Consider the following 25,300-nt stretch of genomic DNA (forward strand, 5'->3'; position numbering starts at 1 on the left):
CCTCATCTGGCCCCTCTCAGGATAGACGCAAGAAGCCCTTTTTTCGGGCTCAGCCCACCTGGCGCAAGTCACAGGATGCTCGTCCCTCCACGGCCAAGCAGCCCCCCACCTGAAGGTGCGCCGCCTTCTCCTTTTCAGGGATGTCTGGCAGGCTCACATCTCAGATGCCTGGGCGCTCGAAATCCTCCGGATACAAAATCGCGTTTGCTTCTCTCCCTCCGGATCGTTTCTTTCTGTCCCGTTCTCCGCGGGACCCCGTGGGTGCGGCCGCTTTCTCCGCAGCCATTCACACCCTACTGGACAAGGGAGTCATCGTCCCCGTGCCTCCGGCGGACCAATTCAAGGGGTTCTACTCGAACCTCTTCGTGGTCCCCAAAAAAGAAGGCTCGGTGCGGCCGATCCTAGACTTAAAACGGCTAAACCGTTTTCTCAGCCTTCGGCGATTCCGGATGGAGTCCCTCCGATCTGCGGTGGCCTCCCTGGAGAAGGGGGACTTTATGTCATTAATCGACATTCAGGAAGCCTACCTCCACGTTCCGGTTGCTCGGTGTCACCATCGTTTCCTTCGCTTTGCAGTGGGGAATGATCACTATCAGTTTGTCGCCCTTCCCTTCGGTCTGGCGACGGCTCCTCGGGTGTTCACCAAGGTCCTGGCCACTGTCCTAGCTTTGCTCCGCTCCAGGGGTGTTTTTCTGCTGCCTTACTTGGACGACGTCCTCATCAGGGCGCCCTCCTTTCCTCAGACGTCCGCCAGCGTGGACCTCACTCTGGAGACCCGGGGACAGTTCGGTTGGCTTCTCAACCTTCGCAAGTCTTCCCTGATTCCCTCCAGACGGTTGATCTTCCTGGGGATGCTGCTGGATAAGGAGGCGGCGGAGGTCCGTCTTCTAACGGACAAGCGTCTGGCCCTCCACCGGTCGGTTCACAATCTTCTTCACCACCGCCGTCCGTCCTTCCGATCCAGCATGCGGGTGTTGGGACAAATGGTTGCCTGCTTCGAGGCGATTCCTTTCGCACAGTTTCATTTCCGCGCCTTTCAAAGGGTGATCCTCTCTGCCTAAGACAAGTCACCAGAGAGTCTGGACCGGCCCTTCCTTCTAACTCCCCAAGTTCGGGCCTCCCTCCGCTGGTGGTTGCGGACCCCTCTCCAAGGGAAATCCTTCCTTCCAATGACATGGCAGGTGGTTACCACCGACGCCAGTCTGCAGGGTTGGGGGGGGGTGTGTGTTTCCTCCTCGGTCCGTCCAGGGCACTTGGTCTCCATCGGAGTCCAACGTCCTGGAATTGAGGGCGATCTTCTTGTCGCTCCGACACTGGACTCCCCTGCTAAAAGGCTGACCCATCCGTGTCCAAGGCCGTGGCATACATAAACCACCAGGGGGGCACTCGCAGCGCCGCGGCAATGCGAGAGGTTACCCGCATTCTCCTCTGGGCGGAAGTTCACGTTCCGGCCCTGTCAGCGATTTATATTCCAGGGGTGGAGAACTGGACGGTGGACTTCCTCAGCCGGACCACCATCGACCGGGGCGAGTGGTCGCTACACCCGGACATGTTCGAGTCCATTTGCCTTCGTTGGGGTCGTCCGGATGTGGACCTCATGGCCTCCAGGTTTAACCACAAGCTTCCCACCTTCCTGGCCAGGGCAAGGGACCCGAGGGCATATGACGCCGACGCCCTCGTTCTTCTGTGGCAAGAATTTTCCCTTCTGTATGTGTTTCCACCCATTCCCCTACTGCCTCGGATTCTCCGGATGATCACGGCAGAAGGCATTCCCACGATTCTGGTCGCTCCGGATTGGCCTCGCCGGCCGATCTGATGCTGCTCCTGGGAGACGCGCCGTGGCCGTTACCTCTCAGAGAAGATCTCCTCTCTCAAGGGCCGATCTTCCACCAGCATTTCAAGTCGCTACGTTTGACGGCGTGGCTGTTGAGACCGCATTTTTTACGTAATTGGAGCTTTCCGCGGATGTGGTTCGCACCATGATCTGCGCCCGGAAGTCTGCCTCGTCCAAGATCTATTATCGGACTTGGAGGTCTTATTTGGGATTCTGTGAGAATCTGGGTGTTCCCCCTCTCCGTTTCTCTCTCTCCCCACGGTTCTGTCCTTCCTCCAGTTCGACCTGGACCTGGGGCTGGGTCAGGTATCGGCGCTGTCCATCCTCTTCCAGCGTCCCCTGGCTCCTCTCGGACCTCTCAAGACCTTCATCCAAGGAGTGGCTCACTCGGTTCCTCCATACCGTTCCCCGATTCCGCCATGGATGGGACCTGAATATGGTGCTCTCGGCGCTACAAGCTTCCCCCTTCGAGCCGTTACGGAAGATCTCCCTACGACTTTTGTCTTGTAAGGTCGTGTTCCTTGTGGCAATCACGTCTCTCAGACGGGTGTCCTAATTGGCGGCCCTTTCTTGTTCCGAGCCTTTTCTGGTCTTTCACCAAGATATGGCTGTTCTCCGTCCCGTCCCTTTCTTCCTTCCGAAGGTGGTCTCTCATCTCAATGAGAACATCGTCCTCCCCTCTCTGTGCCCATCCCCTTCCCACCCCCGGGAACGGGAACTTCACCGCTTGGACGTTGTTAGGGCCTTGAAGATTTACTTGGAGATCACCGGCCCCTTTCGTCGCTCAGAATCTTTTTGTAGTTCCGGAGGGTCCGCGGAAGGGATTGGCGGCCTCCAAGGTGGCTATCGCCCGTTTCATCAAATTAGCTATTGCTGAGGCTTACCGCGCCAAGGGCAGGGTTCCGCCTTTCGGTGTCACCGCTCATTCCGCCTCTTGGGCCCAGAGACATCGGGCTTCGGCTGAACAATTGTGCAAGGCGGCCACTTGGGCTTTCATGCACACTTTTACCAAGTTTTACAGGGTACACACTTAAGCATCGGCGGATGCTGCTTTGGGCCGCCTGGTCTTGCAGGCGGCGGTTTCATGATGCCTACGGTGGCTTCGCTGTGGGCTGTGGTCCCTCCCTTCTTAGGCTGTTCTCTGACATCCCAAGGTCTTCTGTGTCCCTGAAGGAAATGGGCGAGAAAATGAGATTTTTGTATAACTAAGGCTACTTTCACACCTGCGTTCGGGTGTCCGCTCGTGAGCTCCGTTTGAAGGGGCTCACAAGCGGCCCCGAACGCAACCGTCCAGCCTTAATGCATTCTCAGTGGACGTGGATCCGCTGAGAATGCATCAGTCTGCCAGCGTTCAGCCTCCGCTCAGCGAGCGGACACCTGAACGCTGCTTGCAGCGTTCGGGTGTCCGCCTGGCCGTGCGGAGGCAAGCGGATCCGTCCAGACTTACAATGGAAGTCAATGGGGACGGATCCGCTTGAAGATGACGCCATATGGCTCAATCTTCAAACGGATCCGTCCCCCATTGACTTTCAATGTAAAGTCTGGACGGATCCGTTCAGGCTACTTTCTGACTTAGTATTTTTTTCAAACTATAATGCAGACGGATCCGTTCTGAACGGATACAAACGTCTGCATTATAGGAGCGGATCCGTCTGAGCAGACATCAGACGGACCCGCTCTGAACGCTAGTGTGAAAGTAGCCTTACCAGTAAAATCTCTTTCTCGCTCTTCCTTGGGGGACACAGCATCCACCCATCATTATTTGTTCTACAGGTTACGGTTTGGTTGCCCCTGTCGAGTAGTTGACTTGTTTGGTTTCCACTTTGTTGGTCATTGCCTTTTTTTCTCACTACTTGGACACGCAACTGGCAGTCTCTCTCTCCAGGCTGAGGGTATAGCTGCTGGAGGAGGGGCTTAACAGTTTTCACTTAGTGTCACGCCTCCTAGGGAGTTGAGCTAGGAAGAGCGAGAAAGAGATTTTACTGGTAAATTATGCAAAAATCTCGTTTTTCAATATCTGTAATTAAACAAAAAACATAAAATCCTGCAGTTTTCGCACTGGCCACTAAGTCTAATTGTAGGCACCACTTCTTTGTCTGGATCGCTTTACTGCAGTTATCTGCTTATATATCATTGTAATCCTGCCTGTAATGATATCACATCTGTGTATGGATACGACAGGATCCACCATTCACAATAGGTGATTGTCAAAGCTTATCTATTTGGGAGTCGTACCCCCACCGATCTGATATTGGTCCTTTTGTTCTTGAGGAGATAAGCCACTCACAGTAGTCTGGCAGTGGTTTTTCCCCCTTCCCCCTTTCTCCATTCAGGGCATTGCATGTTTAGCCAAGCAAAGCGGGCATGTTCGACTGACAGCTATCTAATGTGTATGGACAGCTTAAAAATTTGTTTTGTCTATTATTAATCCAATATACTATTTGCAAGGTTCTGTAACAACAAAACTATGTTAAAGAGGTTCTCTGTAAATGATTTAAAATTGTCGCCAGCAACCTAGAATGTGAGCAGTACTGGTTGCCACCACTTGTAGAGCTGTCTAGGGCCAGTGAGGGGAAGGCCGAATATGCCGCTTGGCTTGGCTGATCCAGTGTCCTGAATGGATAAATGGGAGAAAGCCACTTTCAGACTTCTGTGAATGGCAGTGTAATTAAAGTGCGGTGGAGATGAGATGGAGCAGTTATAGCTACACTGCACCACCATTGCATCAACAGATACAACATGCAGGTAAACTTTGAAAAGGACACACTGCTTCCATGAGCACTGCAACCCCTTCAACAGCTGATCACTGACACTCCCAATGACTCTTAAATGGATTGTGCAGTGGAGTAACATTGATTTCCTATCCTGAGGGTAGGTCATCAGTATTACACCACTGCACAACCCCTTTAAAGAGCCGGGAGACCCCATACACTAGATTAGATGTTATATAACTCTCTAGCTCTGTTGCTGCCGCATGGTTCTAAGTTTGCACTAGTGGCTTATAAGAAATATTTCCCCTACCACTTTCACATATTTGGTTATTCATTATTTATCTACTGTACTTGTGGATGTTATGGTGGAAACTAGAGCACTGATATGGAGACCCTACAAACGGCGCCGGGCTTTTATCTAAGTTTTCCTTACGATTGCTAGAGCATTAACAATGATGTATTTTAATTTTTTAATTTTTAATTTTTTGTCTGGGGGACTCCATTAATGAGTTAACCTTTCTTCTCGCCTTGTTCTGTTGTAACATACCATGTAATTCCAGCAACTCTCACTATGTGCATTAAATGTCACTTATTTAAATTAGTTATAAATATGTTTCCAATCTGGTTTAGGTGCGTCTATTGACTATACGGATTTTACATCACTTTTGTGATCAACCGTCTGCAAGTCTAGAGGTAAGTGAATATGCCAGAGGCACTGCTTTGTCATGTTACAATGAGAGAAGGCCTAACCGCTGTATGTCTGATTTCTAGGAAACTAGAGAAGGGGAGAACTTGTCAGTGTTTTCTATACTCCTACAAGCTGAACTTGTCCCGGCTACTGTCCACGACTATCGAGAAAAATTACTACAACTTCGGAAACTTAGACATGACCTTGTAAAAGCGGCAGCAAAGGAAGGTTTTCAGGAGGTTTGTTGGATATCCGCTTTCTGGCTGTATTTATGTACAGATGTAGCCACCATTATGCCTGTTTGTGTTTTGCGGCCTGCAAACCGCAAATCCGCAAAACATGGATCTCTCCTGTTTGCATACCACAATTTTATTTAATTTTTTTACCCCTGTTGAAATGTCCTGTCCTAGGAATAACACATGTTCTTTCTTGTTGGTCCACTGAACGGACAAATGGATGCAGACATCACACGGTGTGCTGTCCACATCTTTTGTGGCCCCTTTGAAATAAATGGGTCTGCATCTGGTCTACAAAAAATGTGGATCGGGGCCTTAATGTAGCATGCCACAATGCTGTATGCTTTTTATGTAACATGACCATTCTATCAAGTGCATGATCGGTGCACTATATGAATAGTATTGCACTCTGGCTATTCATTTAGCTACTTTTATCGCATGCTTTAGCTTTCTCGGCCCTTATTCTGTTTTCTTTTTTGGTTTTTACTTTTCCATCTTACTCACCCCTCTAACTACGTCATTATGTTTATTTCCAGGTACCATTAAGATATTTGCTGGCCATGCTTTATGTGAACTTCAGTCCTCTCTGGGACCCAGTGATTGAGTTGATTGTGTGAGTCAGTCTTTCTGTTATACTACATACATTAGCCTTATTTGGGTTCTGATCTAACTGAGGTTGTAGTTATTCAGTGTTTTTTTGTATTAGTATAACCAAGACAAATAGTGTATTGTGGAGTAGATCCAATAAACCATTAAAGGGGTTGTCCAGCTGTTGATATTGATGACCTATCATCAGTATAGGTCATCAATATCTGATCAGTGGGGGTCCGACCCCCGGGACCCCCGCTGATCAGCTATGAGACGTGGAGGCGGCGCTCCATTCAAGCGCCGCTCTCTTGTCATTACACTATGTTTAGTTTCCTATGGAGCGGAGGTATAGTGTAATTACAAGTACTTGCTCCATTCACTTGAATGGAATGAGTACTTGTATTACACTGCACTTCCAAGACGAAGTGCAGAGTAATGAAGAGGAAGCGGCACTCTCATAGAGCATTGCCTCCTCTTCAAACAGCTGATACGTGGGGACTATAGGTCATCAATATTAACGGCAGGACAACCCCTTTAACTGATTGGGGTAAAGTTAAAGATATAACTTGTGCTAGAATTGTACGATATCTCAGAATTGCTCCGCATAGTTATGTGAATGGGAAATGTCCAGTTAATATCACATCGCGTACTGTGTGATCGACCCAAGACAGGAAGGATTTGTCAAGAGTCATTGAACTGGAAAGTTTCAGATACATTCCATGGCTCTGGTCCCAAAGTCATTTTCTCTTGTTTCTTGTTCACAGTTCTCATGCAAATGAGATGGAAAACAAAACTTTCTGGAAGGTGTTTTATGAGCATTTGGAAAAGGCCGCTGCTTATGCCGGTAATGTGCTGTTGATTCTTTAGATGTGTCGTGATACCCAACACTTAGATTATAATTATCTTGCCCTATATGACTATATATCCATGCTAAGGCTCTGTTCACATTAGCACCATGCCTTCCATTTATAATGGAAAGGATTGATAAAGAAATATGTTCCACAAACTTATATTCTTCCATTTTTACCTTGAACGTGTTTTTTCTGCATTTCACAAGTGATTTTGCTTTTTTATGCAGAACGAGAACTACAGGATGAGCAAATAGATGAGCTACAGTGCAACCAGGCAAAGGATTCCCCTGGCTTTTATGCTGGAGACATTGGAGTTCTCTATGGTGACATGCTGAAATGTAGGACAGATGTAAATGAGAGGACTGATTATACCAACTTTCGGTTTCTGCTGTGGAAAGCAATGTCGCACTTCCCTGACAGGGTGGAACCACGGTCAAGGGAACTTTCCCCTCTTCTCCTGAGATTTATAAGGTAGAATTAAGTTTACGTTAACAAATGTGAAATCACACCACTTTCTAAATGTCTTCAAGCTTTCTGCTCCATTGAAGAAGTGATGTAACCGTTTAGAAGTCGAACCTAGTAAATGTATTAGTATGTCTGCCTCAGACTGAGAACTCTGCTCTTGAATCAAGGGTTTCATAGTTTAAAGGGGGTTTCCCCAATTTAGACATTTAAATTATGTCTGTCAAATATGCCACAAAGGTCTGATGGGTGCGGGTTCCCAAGGCTGCCTCTTGGGTAGGTATACCATCCCTATTCCAAAACGTGCAGCTGTCCAATAAATGCCCTGTCGGCTAAGTCTACACCTTGTAAAGTCACATTACAATCTTGCATCTAATGATTTATTTATGAGGTTTTGTTGGTTTGATGCATTACAGTTAAAGGTGTTAGAGTTTGATGTAAAAATTTGAAATCGGACATAGTTATAGTACATGACAGTCTCTTTCTGACAAAGCTGGAACCAGCCCTGTACCTCACATGGATCCAGATATTCCATCGTTTATCGCTCTAATTATTCTGCTAGATTTATTTCAGGCTGGCAGCTCAGTGGGCATGTCCTTTCTCAGGCTGTGCCCTGTCTGCTGCAGCTTTCTCTGTAACTGCCACAGTTTCTAATAAAGGACATAAAGTGAACATGTGCGACCACCTCAGTAAGGTGGACAAGAAATGAGAAAAAGAACAGCAGGCGATGCTAAATTTATGATTACATGCAATTAGGGTACTTTCACATTAGCGGCAGGGGAGTCTGGCAGGCTGTTCCAGGGTCCTGCCGCTAGTTCACGTGTGCCCCCGGACTGCCGCTCCGTCCCCATTGACTAAAATGGAGCAAGGGCGGAGTTCTGGCGGCAGCATGGCAGCGCACGGTGAGAGGCAGCCAGACTAAAAGTACTGCATGCAGTACTTTTAGTCTGGCTGCCTCTCTCCGTGCACTGCCATGCTGCCGCCAGAACTCCGCCCTTGCTCAATTATAGTCAATCGGGACGGAGCGGCAGTCCGGGGGCACACGTGAACTAGCGGCAGGACTGATCAGACAGGCTGTTCACCCGCCAAAACAGCCTGCCGGACTCCCCTGCCGCTAGTGTGAAACTTGCCTTATTCAGATCCAGGTGCTGGTTTTAAAAATGTAGAATATTTTTGTGGCACAACCCTTTTGAACAGGAACAGAATGCAGTGATTCTTTTGCAGAAGTGCTGCTGCTCCCTCTCCATTTCAGTAGTTCAAGGAAATTGCATGAGGGAGAAACTGCTGCTACATCCTCTCTCCCTCCTCTTTGTCTTCTTTGAGGGGACTGAGAACCATTTTGATATACAGAGAACCTGTAGGCAGGAAAATGGTGGCTATGCTCTTTCTTTTTATGTATCTTATGTTTACTTTCAAGGGGTCTTCCAGGATTTGTACTGTATATTGATGACCTATCCTCAATATCAGACCTGTGGGATCAACCCATTGATCAGCTGTTTGAAGGAGACATGGTACTTGGAGGAGTCCTGAGAATAGGTCATCAATGTTAACTCCTGGAAAAACCCTTTGTAGAAGAACAGTAACACTTTACATTACAGCTATATAGTGACACTGGTAGCGGCCAGGTACGCAAAGTTGCGGTGATTCCATTGATATGAATGGAATTATGGTGAGGAAAATCCAACGCTGCCGGATTTGGTGACTTGCGATGTGATCCCATTCATTTCTGTGGAATCACCGCTATGCTGAGATCATGGCAGCGAGAGCATCGCTGGGTAGCTGTACCCTTAAAGGGAGTCTGATACCTCCAAAGTATGTTTCCAAGTAAGCATAGGGTCTCAGTGGACCATGGGTTGCACCCCCAACAGCCATGTCTAGGCCTCTTCCTCTTGTTTGATTGACAACCACCTGAAATTTCAGAGGTGGTAGTGATGACGCAGAGGAAGCTGGGTGCACCAAACAGAGAAGCCCCACCCATGCACCGAAGACCTGAATAAAAAGAAGCATTTCTTGGGATTAGAGGACCAGATTTCCACAAGAAATGCATAGTTACGTTTCAGGACACAGAACCTTCATGGTGGTATGCTTACTTTAGAACAGATTTTGGAGGTGGCTTCCTTTTAAAATGTTTTTAAATGCGTTTTTAAAATGAATCAACTATATCTTCAGTTTGCCACCTTTTATTGTTTTCAGCAATGAATACTATCCAACAGATTTGTTAGTAGCTCCTTCTCAAGACCTTCGGAAGTTTGACAAGGTGAAGGATTGTACTGGGGATCAAACCATTGCTGAAGATGTAGCGATGGAAGAAGAAGATAACACCGAATTTGACGAGATTGACAATATTGGATCACACCCAAAGAAAACTAGAAGAGCTGCGTCAAAGTGAGTGTTTGTTTTCAGTGCACTTGAAAAGTATTTACTGTGCACTAAAATGACCGCATCTTCAAGTTAAATTACACGCATTTTACACAGCAGCATTTTTTATTCTATTCAGTAATGCTAGAGAATATGGGCCTATAATCACGTGTCATGAAAAATACAGTGGATGGGTAAACCAAGAAAACGCTTAGCATGATGTTATATTAAACACTTTGTACTCTATAAAAGTTAAAAAAATGTTTATATGCACATCATTTTTCTGTACTATACAGTCATTAAAAGTAAATGTAGCAGAGATCACTTGAATGGTACAGAGCAATTGTAGTTACACCTCCCATTCAAATGAGACGGAATTGCTGTAATTACTCTGCTCGCCGCTGTAATGTCGACGGCACGCAAGTAAACCGTGAACAGAGCGCAGTGCTTGCTGATTGGCGGGGGGTGCCAGGACTCGGACCCCCACTAATCTGAAATTAATTACCTATCCTGGGTATAGGTCATAATATGGGGAAAGCAGAAAACCTATTTAAATTCCAGCATTTTTCAATGAGTTATCTGATTGAGTTACTCAGTCTAAAAAATGTTCCTATTAGCATTTTCTGACTGTGCAATTTTAGTTCAGTTTCTGTGCTTCAGAAATTTTCACTGCAAACCTACAACAAAAAGTCTGCAGCTGTTGTGACGTTTATTAAAAACTTACAGAGCCACATTTTAAATGATTATCTAGACCCAAGCGGTGGAGCATATCAATCAATTGTGACAAGTCCTAGAGAGGAGCCCCCCTTCAGGACATCGACATGTCCTGACAGTTGCGCCCTTACAGCCTGGCCATCATTGTGATTATGGGGTTCCTCTAACGCCTCAGCATCTCCACCCCCACCTGGGTCATGCTCGGACGCATCCTTCCTCCCAGGGGAAGTTCTGTCCGATGGGGAGATTGGGGACTCTGACTCTGATATGGATCCGGAACAGTCTTCTAAGATTGCTTCCATGGTGGAGAGCCTAGTTACTGCTGTCCGTGACACCTTCCAGGTGCAGGATGACTCCCCCCTCCACGAGCCACCAGGGGGGTCTTTTCTCCGCTCCAGACATTCTCCTAAAGCCTTTCCCTTACATGACGACTTTTCGGTGGTCATTGCAAAGGCGTGGGGACATCCAGATCGTTGCTTTACCACATCCAAGCGACTCGAACTGCTGTATGCCTTTCTGGCAGATTTCCTCAGTCGGACGACCGTGGACCCGGGAGAGTGGTCTCTGCACCCGGAGGTGTTCGACTCCATTTGTCTCCGTTGGGGCCAACCGGAGGTGGACTTGATGGCATTCAGGCTCAGCAACAAACTTCCCGCCTTCTTCTCTCGAACAAGAGATCCCTGGGCGTGCACTGTAGACGCACTGGTGGCACCATGGGACGGGTTCTCTCTACTGTACGTATTCCTTCCCCTCCTGCCCCGAGTCCTGCGCAGAATCAGGATGGAGGGCATCCAGACCATTCTCATTGCTCCGGATTGGCCCCGTCGCATGTGGTACACCGATATGCTCCTTCTAGGAGACACACTGTGGCCTCTTCCGCTCAGTCGATCTTCTCTTTCAGGTACCTGTCTTCCACCAGCGTTTAGATTCGCTACGTTTGACGGTGTGGCTGTTGAAACCGCCATTCTGAAGCAGAGAGGTTTCCCTGACAAGGTCATTCAAACCATGATTAAGGCCAGGAAACCAGTGTCATCCAAAATATATTATAGGACTTGGAGGTCTTTTCTGCGCTTCTGTGCGGAACGTAGCCTCCGTCTACTGCGCGTCTTACTTCCCACCATCCTTTCCCTTCCTTTCTGCAATCGGGTCTGGATTTGGGTCTTGCTCTTAGTTCCTTAAAGGGACAAGTGTCGGCACTGTCAATTTTTTTCCAGCGTCCGTTAGCAGGAAAGGCCCCCGGTTAAGATCTTTCTACAAGGGGTGGCTCACACTGTCCCCCTTTGCCCTTTTAGGACTTGAACCTTGTCCTCGGTTCCCTCCAATCTGCTCCTTTTGAGCCTCTAGACGTTGTTTCCCTCCGTTTTCTATCCTGGAAGGTTGCATTCCTGGTGGCAATCACATCCATCAGGCGCGTTTCAGAATTGGCAGCGCTTTCTTGTAAGGAGCCCTTTCTTGTTTTCCACCAAGATAAGGCAGTGCTCCGCCCGGTAACTTCTTTTCACCCGAAGGTAGTCTCTGCCTTCCACGTCAACGAATCATGTGCACAAGCTTTGTTTACTATATATATATAAACAAAAAAGATAGAGGCGCACCATTGGGGGAAAAACGTACATACACGGTTCCAAATAATACCCCAGTTGGAGGCTCACCTTAGGGTGTTGTGTAAAACATAGCCACAACTCTATTGTAGGCGTGTCGGGAATAGCTTTACGTTCCCTGGATGCGGTCAGTATGCAGATGTGAATATCCTCAAGTGGGGTTGCCTGAAGTCTCACTGGGGATTGTTATGCAGATACAGAAAAGATCATCCTTCCGCGCAAAAACGGACCGGCCAGTTGGAGTTAACAGCAATCTTCCAGGTTTATTGGTTATAAAAACAGTTCACAACGCGTTTTGGGGAAAACAACTCCCCTTCAGGTGAAAAAAGGTTGCTTAGAATAGCATCATAAGAGCAAATATATATACATACATTTCAACTAGAACAAAAGCCTAAAACAAGGGTCAAAGGGGAAGGAATAGGGGGTGGTCCATAGGTTCAGGGGTGATCATAGAGAAATCCCTATAAGGATACATAAAAACGTCCTCAAAAAAAAGATTTAAAGGGGTTATTTTTTTATTCTTTCTATGTTTCTAACTAGGCAAATGTAACAGCTTTCCAATTAACTCACTTTATCTCCAGTGCCTGGTTTCTCAGATTTCACTAAGGGTCACATGACCTGTGATGTCCGCTTCTCTCCCTGCTCTGATAATGTTTGTGCACAAACCTGAGAGATCTGTACACCAGACGTCACAGTGCTGGCCACGCCCCCTGCACTGCCGGCTGCTGCTTATTGCTCTCTCCCAGGATTCTTAACCCCTTCAGCTGCACAGACTCAGGGCTGAAGTGTTTACTGTGTAGCTGCAGGCAGTGAGGAGACAAATGCTGGGCACAGGAGCTGAAAGAGAAGTTCTGCAGAGCATTGCAGGTAGGTGGAAGATCCTGTGTTTATCTGCATTGTCATTGTACAGGTAGGACTCGTAGTCCTACACATACAACATGCTGCAAAGTCTCTCAGCAGGCAGACATAGCACTCAGGGCAGTACTTGTATTCACTCCCTTAGCAGTGTCATTATACAGCTGGGACTTGTAGTCCTACACATACAACATGCTGCAGAGTCTCCCAGCACTCAGGGCAGCTCTTGTATTCACTCCCTTAGCAGTGTCATTATACAGCTGGGACTTGTAGTCCTACACATACAACATGCTGCAGAGTCTCCCAGCAGGCAGACATGTCACTCAGGGCAGTACTTGTATCCACTCCCTTAGCAGTGTCATTATACAGCTGGGACTTGTAGTCCTACACATACAACATGCTGCTGAGTCTCCCAGCAGGCAGACATGTCACTCAGGGCAGCTCTTGTATTCACTTCCTTAGCAGTGTCATTATACAGCTGGGACTTGTAGTCCTACACATACAACATGCTGCAGAGTCTCCCAGCAGGCAGACATGTCACTCAGGGCAGCTCTTGTATCCACTCCCTTAGCAGTGTCATTATACATCTGGGACTTGTAGTCCTACACATACAACATGCTGCAGAGTCTCCCAGCAGGCAGACATGTCACTCAGGGCAGCACTTGTATTCACTCCCTTAGCAGTGTCATTATACAGCTGGGACTTGTAGTCCTACACATACAACATGCTGCAGAGTCTCCCAGCAGGCAGACATGTCACTCAGGGCAGCACTTGTATTCACTCCCTTAGCAGTGTCATTATACAGCTGGGACTTGTAGTCCTACACATACAACATGCTGCAGAGTCTCCCAGCAGGCTGGCATGTCGCTCAGGGCAGCTCTTGTATTCACTCCCTTGGCAGTGTCATTATACAGCTGGGACTTGTAGTCCTACACATACAACATGCTGCAGAGTCTCCCAGCAGGCTGGCATGTCACTCAGGGCAGCTTTTGTATTCACTCCCTTGGCAGTGTCATTATACAGCTGGGACTTGTAGTCCTACACATACAACATGCTGCAGAGTCTCCCAGCAGGCAGACATGTCGCTCAGGGCAGCTCTTGTATTCACTCCCTTGGCAGTGTCATTATACAGCTGGGACTTGTAGTCCTACACATACAACATGCTGCAGAGTCTCCCAGCAGGCTGGCATGTCGCTCAGGGCAGCTCTTGTATTCACTCCCTTGGCAGTGTCATTATACAGCTGGGACTTGTAGTCCTACACATACAACATGCTGCAGAGTCTCCCAGCAGGCTGGCATGTCGCTCAGGGCAGCTCTTGTATCCACTCCCTTAGCAGTGCAGGGGGAGGGGCAGAGATTGTTGTTATTACAGGTAAACAAAGGGCCAGAAGAGAACCAGGGAAATGAGGAAATAGATTTTTTTTTGCCTAAAACTTGGTTAGCTGAGTTATATATCGCTGACCATCAGATTTACAGTGCTATATTTTTTTTCCATAACTCAGACAAACCCGTTAAACTTATTTAATCAGGGGCTTTTCTTGTATAATGAAAAAGTGTACTTATTTTAAAAGAATTCATGCTATATCGCATGATTACATCGAGCTGCAAGGTCACATGACCGCAACTAGCAGGTTATGTGCCATATTTCCATGGGAACCAGACGCCCAGTACTGGGCGCCTGCTCCCAGCACAGCACGCGTCTGCCGCAATGCTGCCTGGGCGACCAGACGCCGGAAGGAGCGGGTTCCCCGGCGTCTGGACGAGGGAAAATCTCACATGGGTCAGTAATTGCGGAACGGATGCGGACCCATTATTACGGATGTGTGAATGGAGCCTTATTGAGATAGGAATATTAGGGGAATTAGAAAATGCTAAAAATATAACATTACTAAAATAGAAGGTTTTAAAAGGTGTAAATAGCAATAAGTGTATAATTATATAAAACCATCGATTGTATACTCTAACCATATATAAAAGAACTATGCACAGAATATGGGTTTCATTTTCAAACCCAATATTACAATACTTAAGAATTTTTTCCTTTTATTAGTTAAACCAATTATATAGAGGGGCATCAGGACCAGAGGTGCGGGCCTTGTTATAAAATAGGCTGCTTCACGGTGCCTCCTTAAGGACTGTAAATATAGTCTTAGGCTAGATATTACTCTATGCCAGTTTATAAATTTAATTCAGGGATAAAATATATAGTGGGTAAACTGCGGTCTAAACTATGGGATAGAAAGAGCTGGTGCATTTTTGGGCGCCCAGAATGGCCCCTTATCCCCATTTTCATTATGTCAAAGGTCTTTTACCCTAGCTATAGAAAAAATGGGGATCTTATCGTTAATGGGCTTCATTTAGATCATCAGCCTGGAAACAATTTTTTTAATATAGGGCTTTTTTGAGGCTCCAGTTCTTATTTTCATAGATTTATTTCGAAGGCTTCATTCTGACCGTTTGGATTCAAGCAATTCAACTTGAAAATCCAGAACATTTCCTGTCTTTTTAAGGCTTGGCCTATGTTTCGACAGTCATTTGATATTTTTTCAATGGGCATTACTTTAAAACCTGCAAAGCTCCCCTCGTGGTGTTCAGCCGCATGACTAGAGACACTGGGGCATTCCAATACATAAATTATGTTTTGAGATCCGCAATCTAGATGGTCTTTAATCGGAAAGGAGTCCCCTGTGGAATTGCTACAAAAAGTGAGGGATAACTTATTGTGGCGCATCTGGGTAGATTGCACCTAAAGCTGCCCCCGATTTTAGAGGTCCCACTCACCCCAAAGGCACCCATATTACTATTTTTATGTATCTTTATAGGGATTTCTCTATGATCACCCCTGAACCTAGGGACCACCCCCTCTTCCTTCCCTTTTGACCCTTGTTTTAGGCTTTTTCTCAAGTTAAAATGTATTTATATATATCTGCTATTTTAAGCAAGCAACCTTTTTTCTACCTGAAGAAGGGGAGTTGTTTTCCCCGAAACGTGTTGTGAAGTGTTTTTATAACCAATAAACCTGGAAGATTGCTGTTAACTCCAACTGGCCGGTCCGTTTTTGCGCCGAAGGATGATCTTTTCTGTTTCCACGTCAACTAAGACATTGTTCTCCCTTCGTTCTGCCCCTCTCCCTCACATCCTAGGGAGTGAACTCTCCATCAGCTGGACGTGGTTTGGATTCTGGGGATTTACTTGTCCATTTCTAGGTCGTTCCACTGTACGGACTCCCTGTTCGTTGTTCCTGAAGGTCCCCGCAAGGGCTTGCCAGCCTCTAAGGTGACGATTGGCAGGTGGATTCGCTCGGCAATTGCTGAGGCATACCGCTCCCGGGGCAAGGCACCGCACCTCTGTATCACGGCTCACTCAACCAGGTGGGCGCTTCTTGGGCTTGTTTCCGCCATGCTTCCTCCTCACAGCTGTGTAAGGCAGCGACTTGGTCTTTCTTGCACACTTTCACCAAGTGCATACCTTTGCATCAACTGACGCCGCTCTGGGCCGCAAGGTCTTGCAGGCAGCAGTGTCTTAAGCTTCCGCGAGGACGTTGTCCATGGGTTCTTTCCTCCCCGTGGACTGCCTTGGAATGTCCCTCAGTCCATTATTGTTCTATTTTTGCCACAGGTGATGGCGGTTGGTTTGCCGGTAGGGTCCTCAGTAGAGATGAGCGAACTTCTGTTTTAAGTTTGGCGTCTAAAGTTCGGCTTCCGGTTAGCGGAGGATCCCGATATGGATTCCGAATTCCGTTGTGGTCCGTGGTAGTGGAATCAATAATGGCCGATTATTGATTCCACTACCACGGACCACAACGGAATTCGGAATCCATATCGGGATCCTCCGCTAACCGGAAGCCGAACTTTAGACGCCGAACTTAAAACAGAAGTTCGCTCATCTCTAGTCCTCAGTTCTAGTTCGGTCCTACTGACATTGGTTAGGTTAGGTTTCCTTTCATGTATGTTTTTCTCCTACTGCTTGGGCACAAACTGATATGCTCTCTCCAGGCTAGAAAGGGTATAGCCGGCAGAGGAGGAGCTAACACTTTTCAGCCTAGTGTCGCCTCCTACTGGCAGCAGTAGCTATACCCATGGTCCTGTGTCCCCCAATGAACTAAGCGAGAAAGAGAGATTTTACAGGTGAGTCCACAAAAATCTCGTTATCCCATCTCCCCTTTTCACCTCTCTTCCCCCATTCTGCTCACCGCTTCTGTGTGTGGGTGCTACCATACACTTTGATTCGCCAGGCAAGTGGTGCTCTGGTGACATCATAATGTCCCTATTAACAGCATCGGCAGAGCAGGACTGTTTGTGCTCTGCATCACTGTATTGAATAGCCCTTGGGCTACTGCGCACCTGTTCCAGATATTACTGTTGCAATGCCGAGTGGTGCCTATGTGGGTGGCTGCTGTGCATGTGCAAAAATGCACACTCCTGCAGTCCAGGCCACCACAGTCAAGAAAACAAGAGAACACACTGCACAAGCACAGGTAAACGCTGGCCTTGAAAATCTTGGGATCATTTGCCACTGAGGCCAGTGATTTATTGGCTCCAGTGGTATATGGGATGTCACCGTTGCAGCCGCAACAATATATCACTGGGTGGAACCCAATGAAGAGGAAGTAACAGCAAGGTTGGATCATAGAGGCTAGTGAAGGTTAGCGAAGTTATTTTATTATTTTACTAGCCTCACAGTAGATTAGTATAATTCAATTTAAATACTGGCAGACCCTTTGTACCTAAGTGCACTGTATAGTCAAGTTTGTTTTATAGTCCAAAAATATAAAATAAAATAAGGTAATCTATTCATTTATTGTGATTATTATAATATTTTTTTTTGTGTATTTTGTTTCTTGATTCTGAAGGCAACTGATCGTTCATTTAGGAGTTTTTTCCAAGTTTTCAAATCCACGTGCGTTATATCTGGAACCCAAGTTATATGAGCTCTATACCCAGGTAATCACCCGCATGGTATCTATGTTTATATAATTCAATTTGTTTCTTTTAACTATTGTGATAAATGACTTTTAGGGCTCTTTCACACTTGCGGCAGGACGGATCCGACATGCTGTTCACCATGTCGGATCCGTCCTGCCGCTATTTCGCCGTGCCGCCGGACCACCGCTCCGTCCCCATTGACTATAATGGGGACAGGGGCGGAGCTCCGGCGCAGCACGGCGAAAGCCGCCGGACTAAAAAGTCCTGCATGTCCGACTTCTTAGTCTGGCGGCTTTCGGCGTGCTGCGCCGGAGCTCCGCCCCTGTCCCCATTATAGTCAATGGGGACGGAGCGGCGGCACGGCGAAATAGCGGCAGGACGGATCCGACATGGTGAACAGCATGTCGGATCCGTCCTGCCACAAGTGTGAAAGAGCCCTTAGTCAATGTCAACTCCTGTCAAATGCCAGTAAGTGACTTTGTGTTTTCCTGTAACTAATATAGTTATGTAATTTTATTACCCACACTACTGTGTGCCAATAAGGATACACCAACCCATTAAAGTTAATGCCACCTGCACAGCATAGCTATCCTGTGGTGTTTTCTAGTTTAACTTTAGAGAATGTGTAACTTCACTTTGTAACATACATAATATATATACTACTGTTAATGTTTTGAACCCAGGTTCAGCTCTGTCATTAAGTAACTACTCTGTTAGCATGGATATTATATTACTTTACGATTTTGTTATATATTAAAGGGAACCTGTCATCAGGTGATGCTGCCTAAACCACGGCAGCATGAAATCCCAACAGAGTCTCTCATGGCAGAGCGCCATGTCCTGGATTCCTCTCGCTGTATCTAGGATGACAAGTTACCTGAGATCCTTTATGCATGGCTTGTCCTCTCTGCTGCCGAACCGTAGAAATAGTTGAAGAGCATTTTACAAATTTAGAAACTTTAATAATCGTTGAAGAGTATACAGCAGTGCAGGTCCTTGAAAAAGATAGGTACATTGCATTAGACGTCATGCACACGACCGTTGTTTTATTCCGTGTCCGTTGTGTAGTTTTTCGTGATTTTCTGCAGACCCATTGATTTTCAATGGGTCCGTTGAAAACTCGGCTAATGCACCGTTTGCCATCCGCGTCTGTGATCCGTAGTTCCAGTCCGTCAAAAAAATATAACCTGTCCTATTATTTTCACGGAAAATGGTTCGCGGACCCATTCAAGTCAATGGGACCACTAAAAAACGCGGAGGCACACAAGATTGTCATCCGCGTCCTTTTTGTTTCCTATCATTTGCATGACAAACCTGCCTTAGACTTTTTTTTACTTTCCTTTTATGTCTGGTGGTCCTCCAAAATTAATGGAAGACACACGGAAACGGATCACGGAACAACAGAACCCCATTTTGTTGTGTGCATGAGGCCTTAAAAAGGTTATCCGAGGTTTGCTGACTTACTCAAGATAGGCCACCACTAGCTGATCGGCAGGGGTGCAGGGTGTCAGATTAGTTGTTCCGGTGCAACTTCGTCACCGGAAGCTGGAGCTGGAACGTCCATAAGAGCATATCTGCAGTGACCAGCTGTGTCCATTACAAGGTTGACAAAACTGTGTAGTTCCAACTTTTGGAGAAGAAGCTGCAGCTGAACCACTGATCAGCCGCGTGGGGAGTGTTGGACACCCGCTGATTAGTTGGTGATTAGGGAAGAGTGAACTTCTGTTTTCAAGTTCGGCGTACAAGGTTCGGGTTATCTAAGAATTCCGTTATGGGTTCCGCTACCACGGACCTTGTACGCCGAACTTGAAAACAGAAGTTCGCTCATCCCTATTAGTGATGGCTTATCTTCAGGACAGGCCATAACTTAGTAAAGCCTGGACAAACCCTTTAGTTTAAAGGACCATTGGCTACCATGTTTAGAGCTGAACCAGGCACATTTGTGTATTTGCTATTTTAGTAATATTTATACCCTTGGCTGTGCTGGTTTGTGTTGATTGTGCTGCACGACGTAGGCACAGCAGTGGGAAAACTGTATTTTGACCCTAAGGTGGAAACAGTTTGCTGTGAGCAGTAGTATTTGAGTAATTTACATAACTAGTTCTGCTCACTCAGGCTGAAGACACAGGGTTATACCTAGAATGCTTGGATCCCTAATGGTAAACGGTTGAGATATTGTCAGACTTACAGCTAGTCATTATAATGGCTTACAAAAGGCAGTTATAAAGGAAGCAATAACATAGTCGGGCAACCTATCCCTATAAAAAGATATTTTTATTAGTTAATATGATAGATTGTGTGAATTCACTTATTTACTATTTAATTATATTTTTCAAAAGATCTCAATCCTGGCCAGTCTGTTTTCACATTGTATGTCATTTATAAATTTTTGAATAGAATTTTGAAATTCTATCCTGACATAATGAAAATAAATGAAAATACAATTACAACAGATAAAGCTTCAGTTTTCTGCTACACAGTTCAGAATTCCGTAGAAGTAGATTGAAATACTAAACTCCTGTCTGGCCAAATTGGCTACTAGATGAGAAGTGTTCGGGAGCTGAGTTGTTTCTTTTGAAAGTGTCAGAAAGTCAATACTAGGCGAAAATTGAAAGTGGAACACAAACGCCTAATCCCATAATTAGGGACAGGCATGTGCTTGCTCTTTCAGTGAGGTTCAAGTGTGTGCTATGACTATACCCAATAATGCCACCACCTGGTCCGCTTTCTGCTTTTAATATTTGGAAGCCAAATCCAGGAGTGAATAAAAAAATGAGGGGGAAGTTGTATCTGTACTGTATACTTTCTCTCATTTTATGATCCACTCCAAAATTGCATCAGGAAACCTTACCCACAAACCTTTATAGTGGTCAGATACTAGTTCTACACAGGTGGTCTACAGAGTATATTCACGCTGCACACACAAAAATGCAGAACTGATCAGGCACTGGTACAGGCAGAATATCCAGTGCCTCACAGGTGACATCTTCTCTGTTTGAAATAGTCCACTTTCCCTTTCTTCTTTTCTCTTTCTTCCTTTTACTTATGCATCCCATTGCTACCCTTACAAGCAACAGAAATTCAAACTCCAGACCAGAGCCCTAGATTAAAGGGGTTAGCCCATCTCAAGTATTGGTGGCATATCCCTAAGTGGGACCCGCACCCACTTCCACAAAGTGCAGGACAGGGGACCGCACATGTATGACCAACCCAGGCTGGGAGGGGATTGAGGCGGATTAGAGGAGTGGAGTGAGTAGGGATAAGAGGGGATTATACTCTTTTCATTCTCTTCACTTCACCCCCACTTGGGGTACCAGCAGGGTTACCTCTTTATCCGCTAGCACTCAGGTGGTAGGGAGGCTGGAGTGGAGGGGGGGACTACAGAGTGCAGGTGACCCCATGGCTGGTGGAATGCACTTTGTGTTCTTCGTGGAGGTCGGGCAGTGAGGGAAACTGACGCCGGCCTTCCTCCCTGTGTAAACGGAGAGGCGCGTCATCTCTGTTTCCCATACCTAAAGAGGAAAAAGGTAAAATAATAAAAGAAAATGGCAGAAGTTAGCCTGCAAAGCAGGGAGGTCTGCCTCCTATGCACACTAAGCTAAAACTGATTAGCTTAGTGCCTTCAGGAGGGATATAGCTGAGGGGAGGCACTAACATTTCAGCTTAGTGTCCCCTCCTAGTGGCAGAGGTTATACCCCATGGTCTTCTATGTCCCCCAATGATACAAGTGATAAATATAAGCACGTGTACTAAAATATATTTAAGTCATGTCTGTGTCGTGACTGGTTATTAATGGGTTCATATGTCAAAAACCAGAGACGCTGGTTTATGACACCAGCAACACTTTTATCCAATTCTGGGCAGCCTCAGGTTTGAGAACCAAACATGTAACTTTGTCAGTGTGGGGAATTTGGACCTTGGGTATCCGAAAAACATCTCTGTCCACTATGATTTGTCAGTGTGGGGAATTTGGACCTTGGGTATCCGAAAAACATCTCTGTCCACTATGAAGATACATTATGAAATTAATCTGACACAGACTTTTAAAACTATTTAGGTAAAAAGCTAGATATTTAATTTTAAAATTCAAATTCTAAAATATAAAATTTGTGACACATTAATAAACTATAAATTACTGGGATCGTCTACGTCTGCCAATTGTTGGTAACTGTCCTGTTAAGTTGGGCACAAGTAACAGCTTAAGGGTCCATTCACATGTCCGTTATAACACTCCGTTTCCGTTCCGATTTAAATCGGAACGTTTTTTCAGATCCGTTAATTTCAATTGCCTCTGCAAAAATGCGGACACCAATCAGTGCTGTCCGAATCACGGAATCCGTTCCGTTTTCCTATTTTCGAGTATGCGTATCCTGAAAAAAAATTAAGCTTGTCCTACTTTCTGTCCGTTTTTCGGGTCCGTTGTCCATTCTAGTCAATGGATCCGCATAAATGCGGGTGACATGCACAAAACCTTCCGAATGTCATCCGATTTTGCGGATCCGTTGACAGGAAAATGGATGGAAAAAAAACAAAACGAAAAAACGGAAACACGGAACGGATGCGGAAGCACTTTAGTAAAAAAACGGAAGGTTGTACTGAAAAACGGATCCGCAAAAGGAACGTTTTTCTGGAAAGGTAAAAATACTGACGTGTGAATGGACCCTTACTGTGTGTTTGTGAGAAGCTCATTTAAAGGTGACGTGTAATATCAACTGTAGTCACTTTTACAAAAATGCCAATATATCTGTAAATTGAAAAATAATTATTATTAGTCACTTTCCTAACTTGGCTGGTTGAAAATTCTCCACAAACGGCTTGTCAAAGTTTAAATAAAAATAAAAAAATCACTGCAACAATAAATATAAAATAACTAACAAAAGTAATTTTTACCACTATTTTCCCTTGCTACTTCTAGCATAACACTTCAGTCCTTCAGCATTGACGCTAGTATCCCGTGCACACCAAGTCACCATGCAGCCAATCACTGGCCTCAGCAATACTCTGCACTTGACTGCTGAGGCCCTTAATTGGCTGCAGCAGTGACAGGTGATTGGCCGGGTGCCCATCTATACTGATTACCAGGGGCTGAATGGCTCTGGGAAAAAAAACAAGAAGGCGGGGCAACACAAGTAGGCGGTGGTCAACAATACCATAGTGCAAAACACCATCCCAGTGGAACCAAATCACAATATACTGGCTCAAAAGCTGGCCTTCCGTGGTGGTCATCAATAGCTACCATCTTCTGTCCTCCTCCTGCAGTTGAGCAGGGAACTTAGGAGGTGAGGTGCGGGCCGCAGCATTTGAATTCAGGAGGGCATGTGTGGTTGCCGGCTGGGTACAGGAGTAACTGAATCTCACAGCGTTAATTAGTGTTGAGAGCTCATTATGTACCAGGTCAGTGGCAGAGAGGAGAACTTGGGTGGCCCCCTGGGGCATCGAGCCACCGGGAAATTTCACTGTAGGGTCTATGGCCAATCCGCCCCTGCTGATGAACTATCCTAAGAATAGGCCTTTAGTTTAAACACACACAACCCTTTTAAGATGTTCAGCAATACCTACAGTCTGTTCTATTTGAAGTTATGTAAACCACTGACCACCTCCCTAGGGTATAATGCAATGATAAAGCACAGAAGACCCAAATATTTTATGGGACATGGTTAATTTCTCCCCTTTTCTCTCCAGCTGCTGTGCCATCAAGATCAAAACGTACAAAAAGTTGCCTTGGATTGTGTGCTGAGCTACAAACACCCACATATTCAACCCTACAAGTAACTATTTTCTTATTTTTTATGGATTTGGGAAATCTGAAATTTTGAAAGATAGAACGTAGAGTCAAAACCATGTTGAAAATAAATTTTTCCACTCAAATCATTGGTAGTTATTTTATGTGACCACCTCCTTAGGTATAATTAAAGTCATTGAATAACAATATATGTATGTATGTTCATTTATGATTTGGCCACAAAATCCACTCTAGTCCCCATTTGCAGTAAAACTGTCTGGATGCCTCACTCTTTTCTTCATTTGGATCACGCATCAGGCGTTTATGAAATGGTCGCTTAGTCTGAGTATCATATGCTGCAGACTTTTTGTTGTAGGTTTGCAGTGATATCTGCATATGTTATTTGCAGATTTTGAGAAGTGCAAAATTCATGTTGAGAATATGCAACAACTTTGCAAAAGGATTGACATGCAGCTACCGTAAATATGAAATAACATATTTTTTGCTCCATGTGGCTGGGATTTTAAAACTATTGTGAATTATGACAGAATCCAAACTAAAAATCTGCAACTATTCTGCAGCATATCTACTCAACTTTACAGTCTAAATGATGCAGTTGGCTTTGTGCTATATAGAGCACATATTTTATTTTTCATTTTATAGATTTTTTTTTTATATCCTTTTCTTTTTGTTTTATACTATTTTAGTGTATTTTGGTGTTAAAAATGAATTGTCCTTATCGTCTAATGCCAAAATCTCCCATAAATTTCATCTTTCCCATACAAGACCGAATGTTTTGTCCTCACTTTTGTGAGTTTCACAGCTTTTTGGCCCAGAGCCATTATGATATGCTGTCGTTATACATATCCACGATTGCTGAAATAAAGTTTGAAGTCATTTTGTGGAGAACACACCGCCTGTGTCTCTGTATGATGATTTTTCCTGAGCTGCACAACTTAACCGTTGATTTGTCCCTATCATCACATCTAGGGATGAGTGAATCAACTTTGAATGAAACATCCGAAGTCGATTTGCATAAAACTTCGTTAGAATACTGTACGTTGCGAGCGCTCCGTACAGTATTAGAATGTATTGGCTCCTATGAGCTGAAGTTATTACTTTGCGAAGTCTCGCGGAACTTCGGGAATAACTTGAGAAGTTAATTTCTACTGTTAAAAACCATTTCCCGAACTCTGTTTTGGTTCCAAGTGGTACCTTAGAACAGAACCCGAGTTCGGTAAAAGATTTTTAACAGTATAAAATAATTTCTGAAGTTATTACCCGAAGTCGTCGTGAAGTAATAACTTCGGCTCATCGGAGTCAATACATTCTAATACTGTACGGAGCGCTCGCTACGTACAGTGTTCTAATGATGTTTTTAATGCGAATCGACTTTGGATGTTTAATCCGAAGTCGATTTCCTTATCCCTAATCACATCAGTAGAGTTGATTACGCTCACACTATGCTAACCACCCAGTCCCATATGTTGTGTTTTCTCCTTCCCCTATTTCTCCTAAGCCCTTATTCTCCCGCCATTCCTAGAATTAAATCTGGCTATACTCCCATAGGTCTCATGCACACAACCTTTGTTTGGATCAGCATTTTTTTGCGTATTGCAAACGGGTCCACAAAAAATGCGGACTGCAAACACATGTGATCTGTGTGCTGTAAGCATTCGGCAGCCATTCCTCAAACTATAGAACATATCCTATTTTTGTCTGTTTTGCAGTCAAGAATAGGCATTTCTATTGGGAAAA

At 45.5% G+C, this 25,300-nt stretch overlaps 1 protein-coding gene across 1 annotated transcript in view; it reads left to right on the plus strand.

The window, feature by feature from the left end:
* The window catches only part of UTP20 (UTP20 small subunit processome component), a 125,421-nt gene that overhangs the window by 40,494 nt on the left and 59,627 nt on the right, over nt 1–25,300 (plus strand). Inside the window, exons 17-24 of the mRNA XM_040407229.1 lie at nt 5,176–5,238; nt 5,317–5,472; nt 6,006–6,082; nt 6,822–6,901; nt 7,136–7,379; nt 9,564–9,755; nt 17,748–17,838; nt 23,503–23,588. Coding sequence (XP_040263163.1) covers nt 5,176–5,238; nt 5,317–5,472; nt 6,006–6,082; nt 6,822–6,901; nt 7,136–7,379; nt 9,564–9,755; nt 17,748–17,838; nt 23,503–23,588 — 989 coding nt within the window. The remainder of the gene's footprint in view (nt 1–5,175; nt 5,239–5,316; nt 5,473–6,005; nt 6,083–6,821; nt 6,902–7,135; nt 7,380–9,563; nt 9,756–17,747; nt 17,839–23,502; nt 23,589–25,300) is intronic.

Source organism: Bufo bufo, chromosome 1, assembly GCF_905171765.1.
Source record: "Bufo bufo chromosome 1, aBufBuf1.1, whole genome shotgun sequence".
Classification (NCBI taxonomy): domain Eukaryota; kingdom Metazoa; phylum Chordata; class Amphibia; order Anura; family Bufonidae; genus Bufo; species Bufo bufo.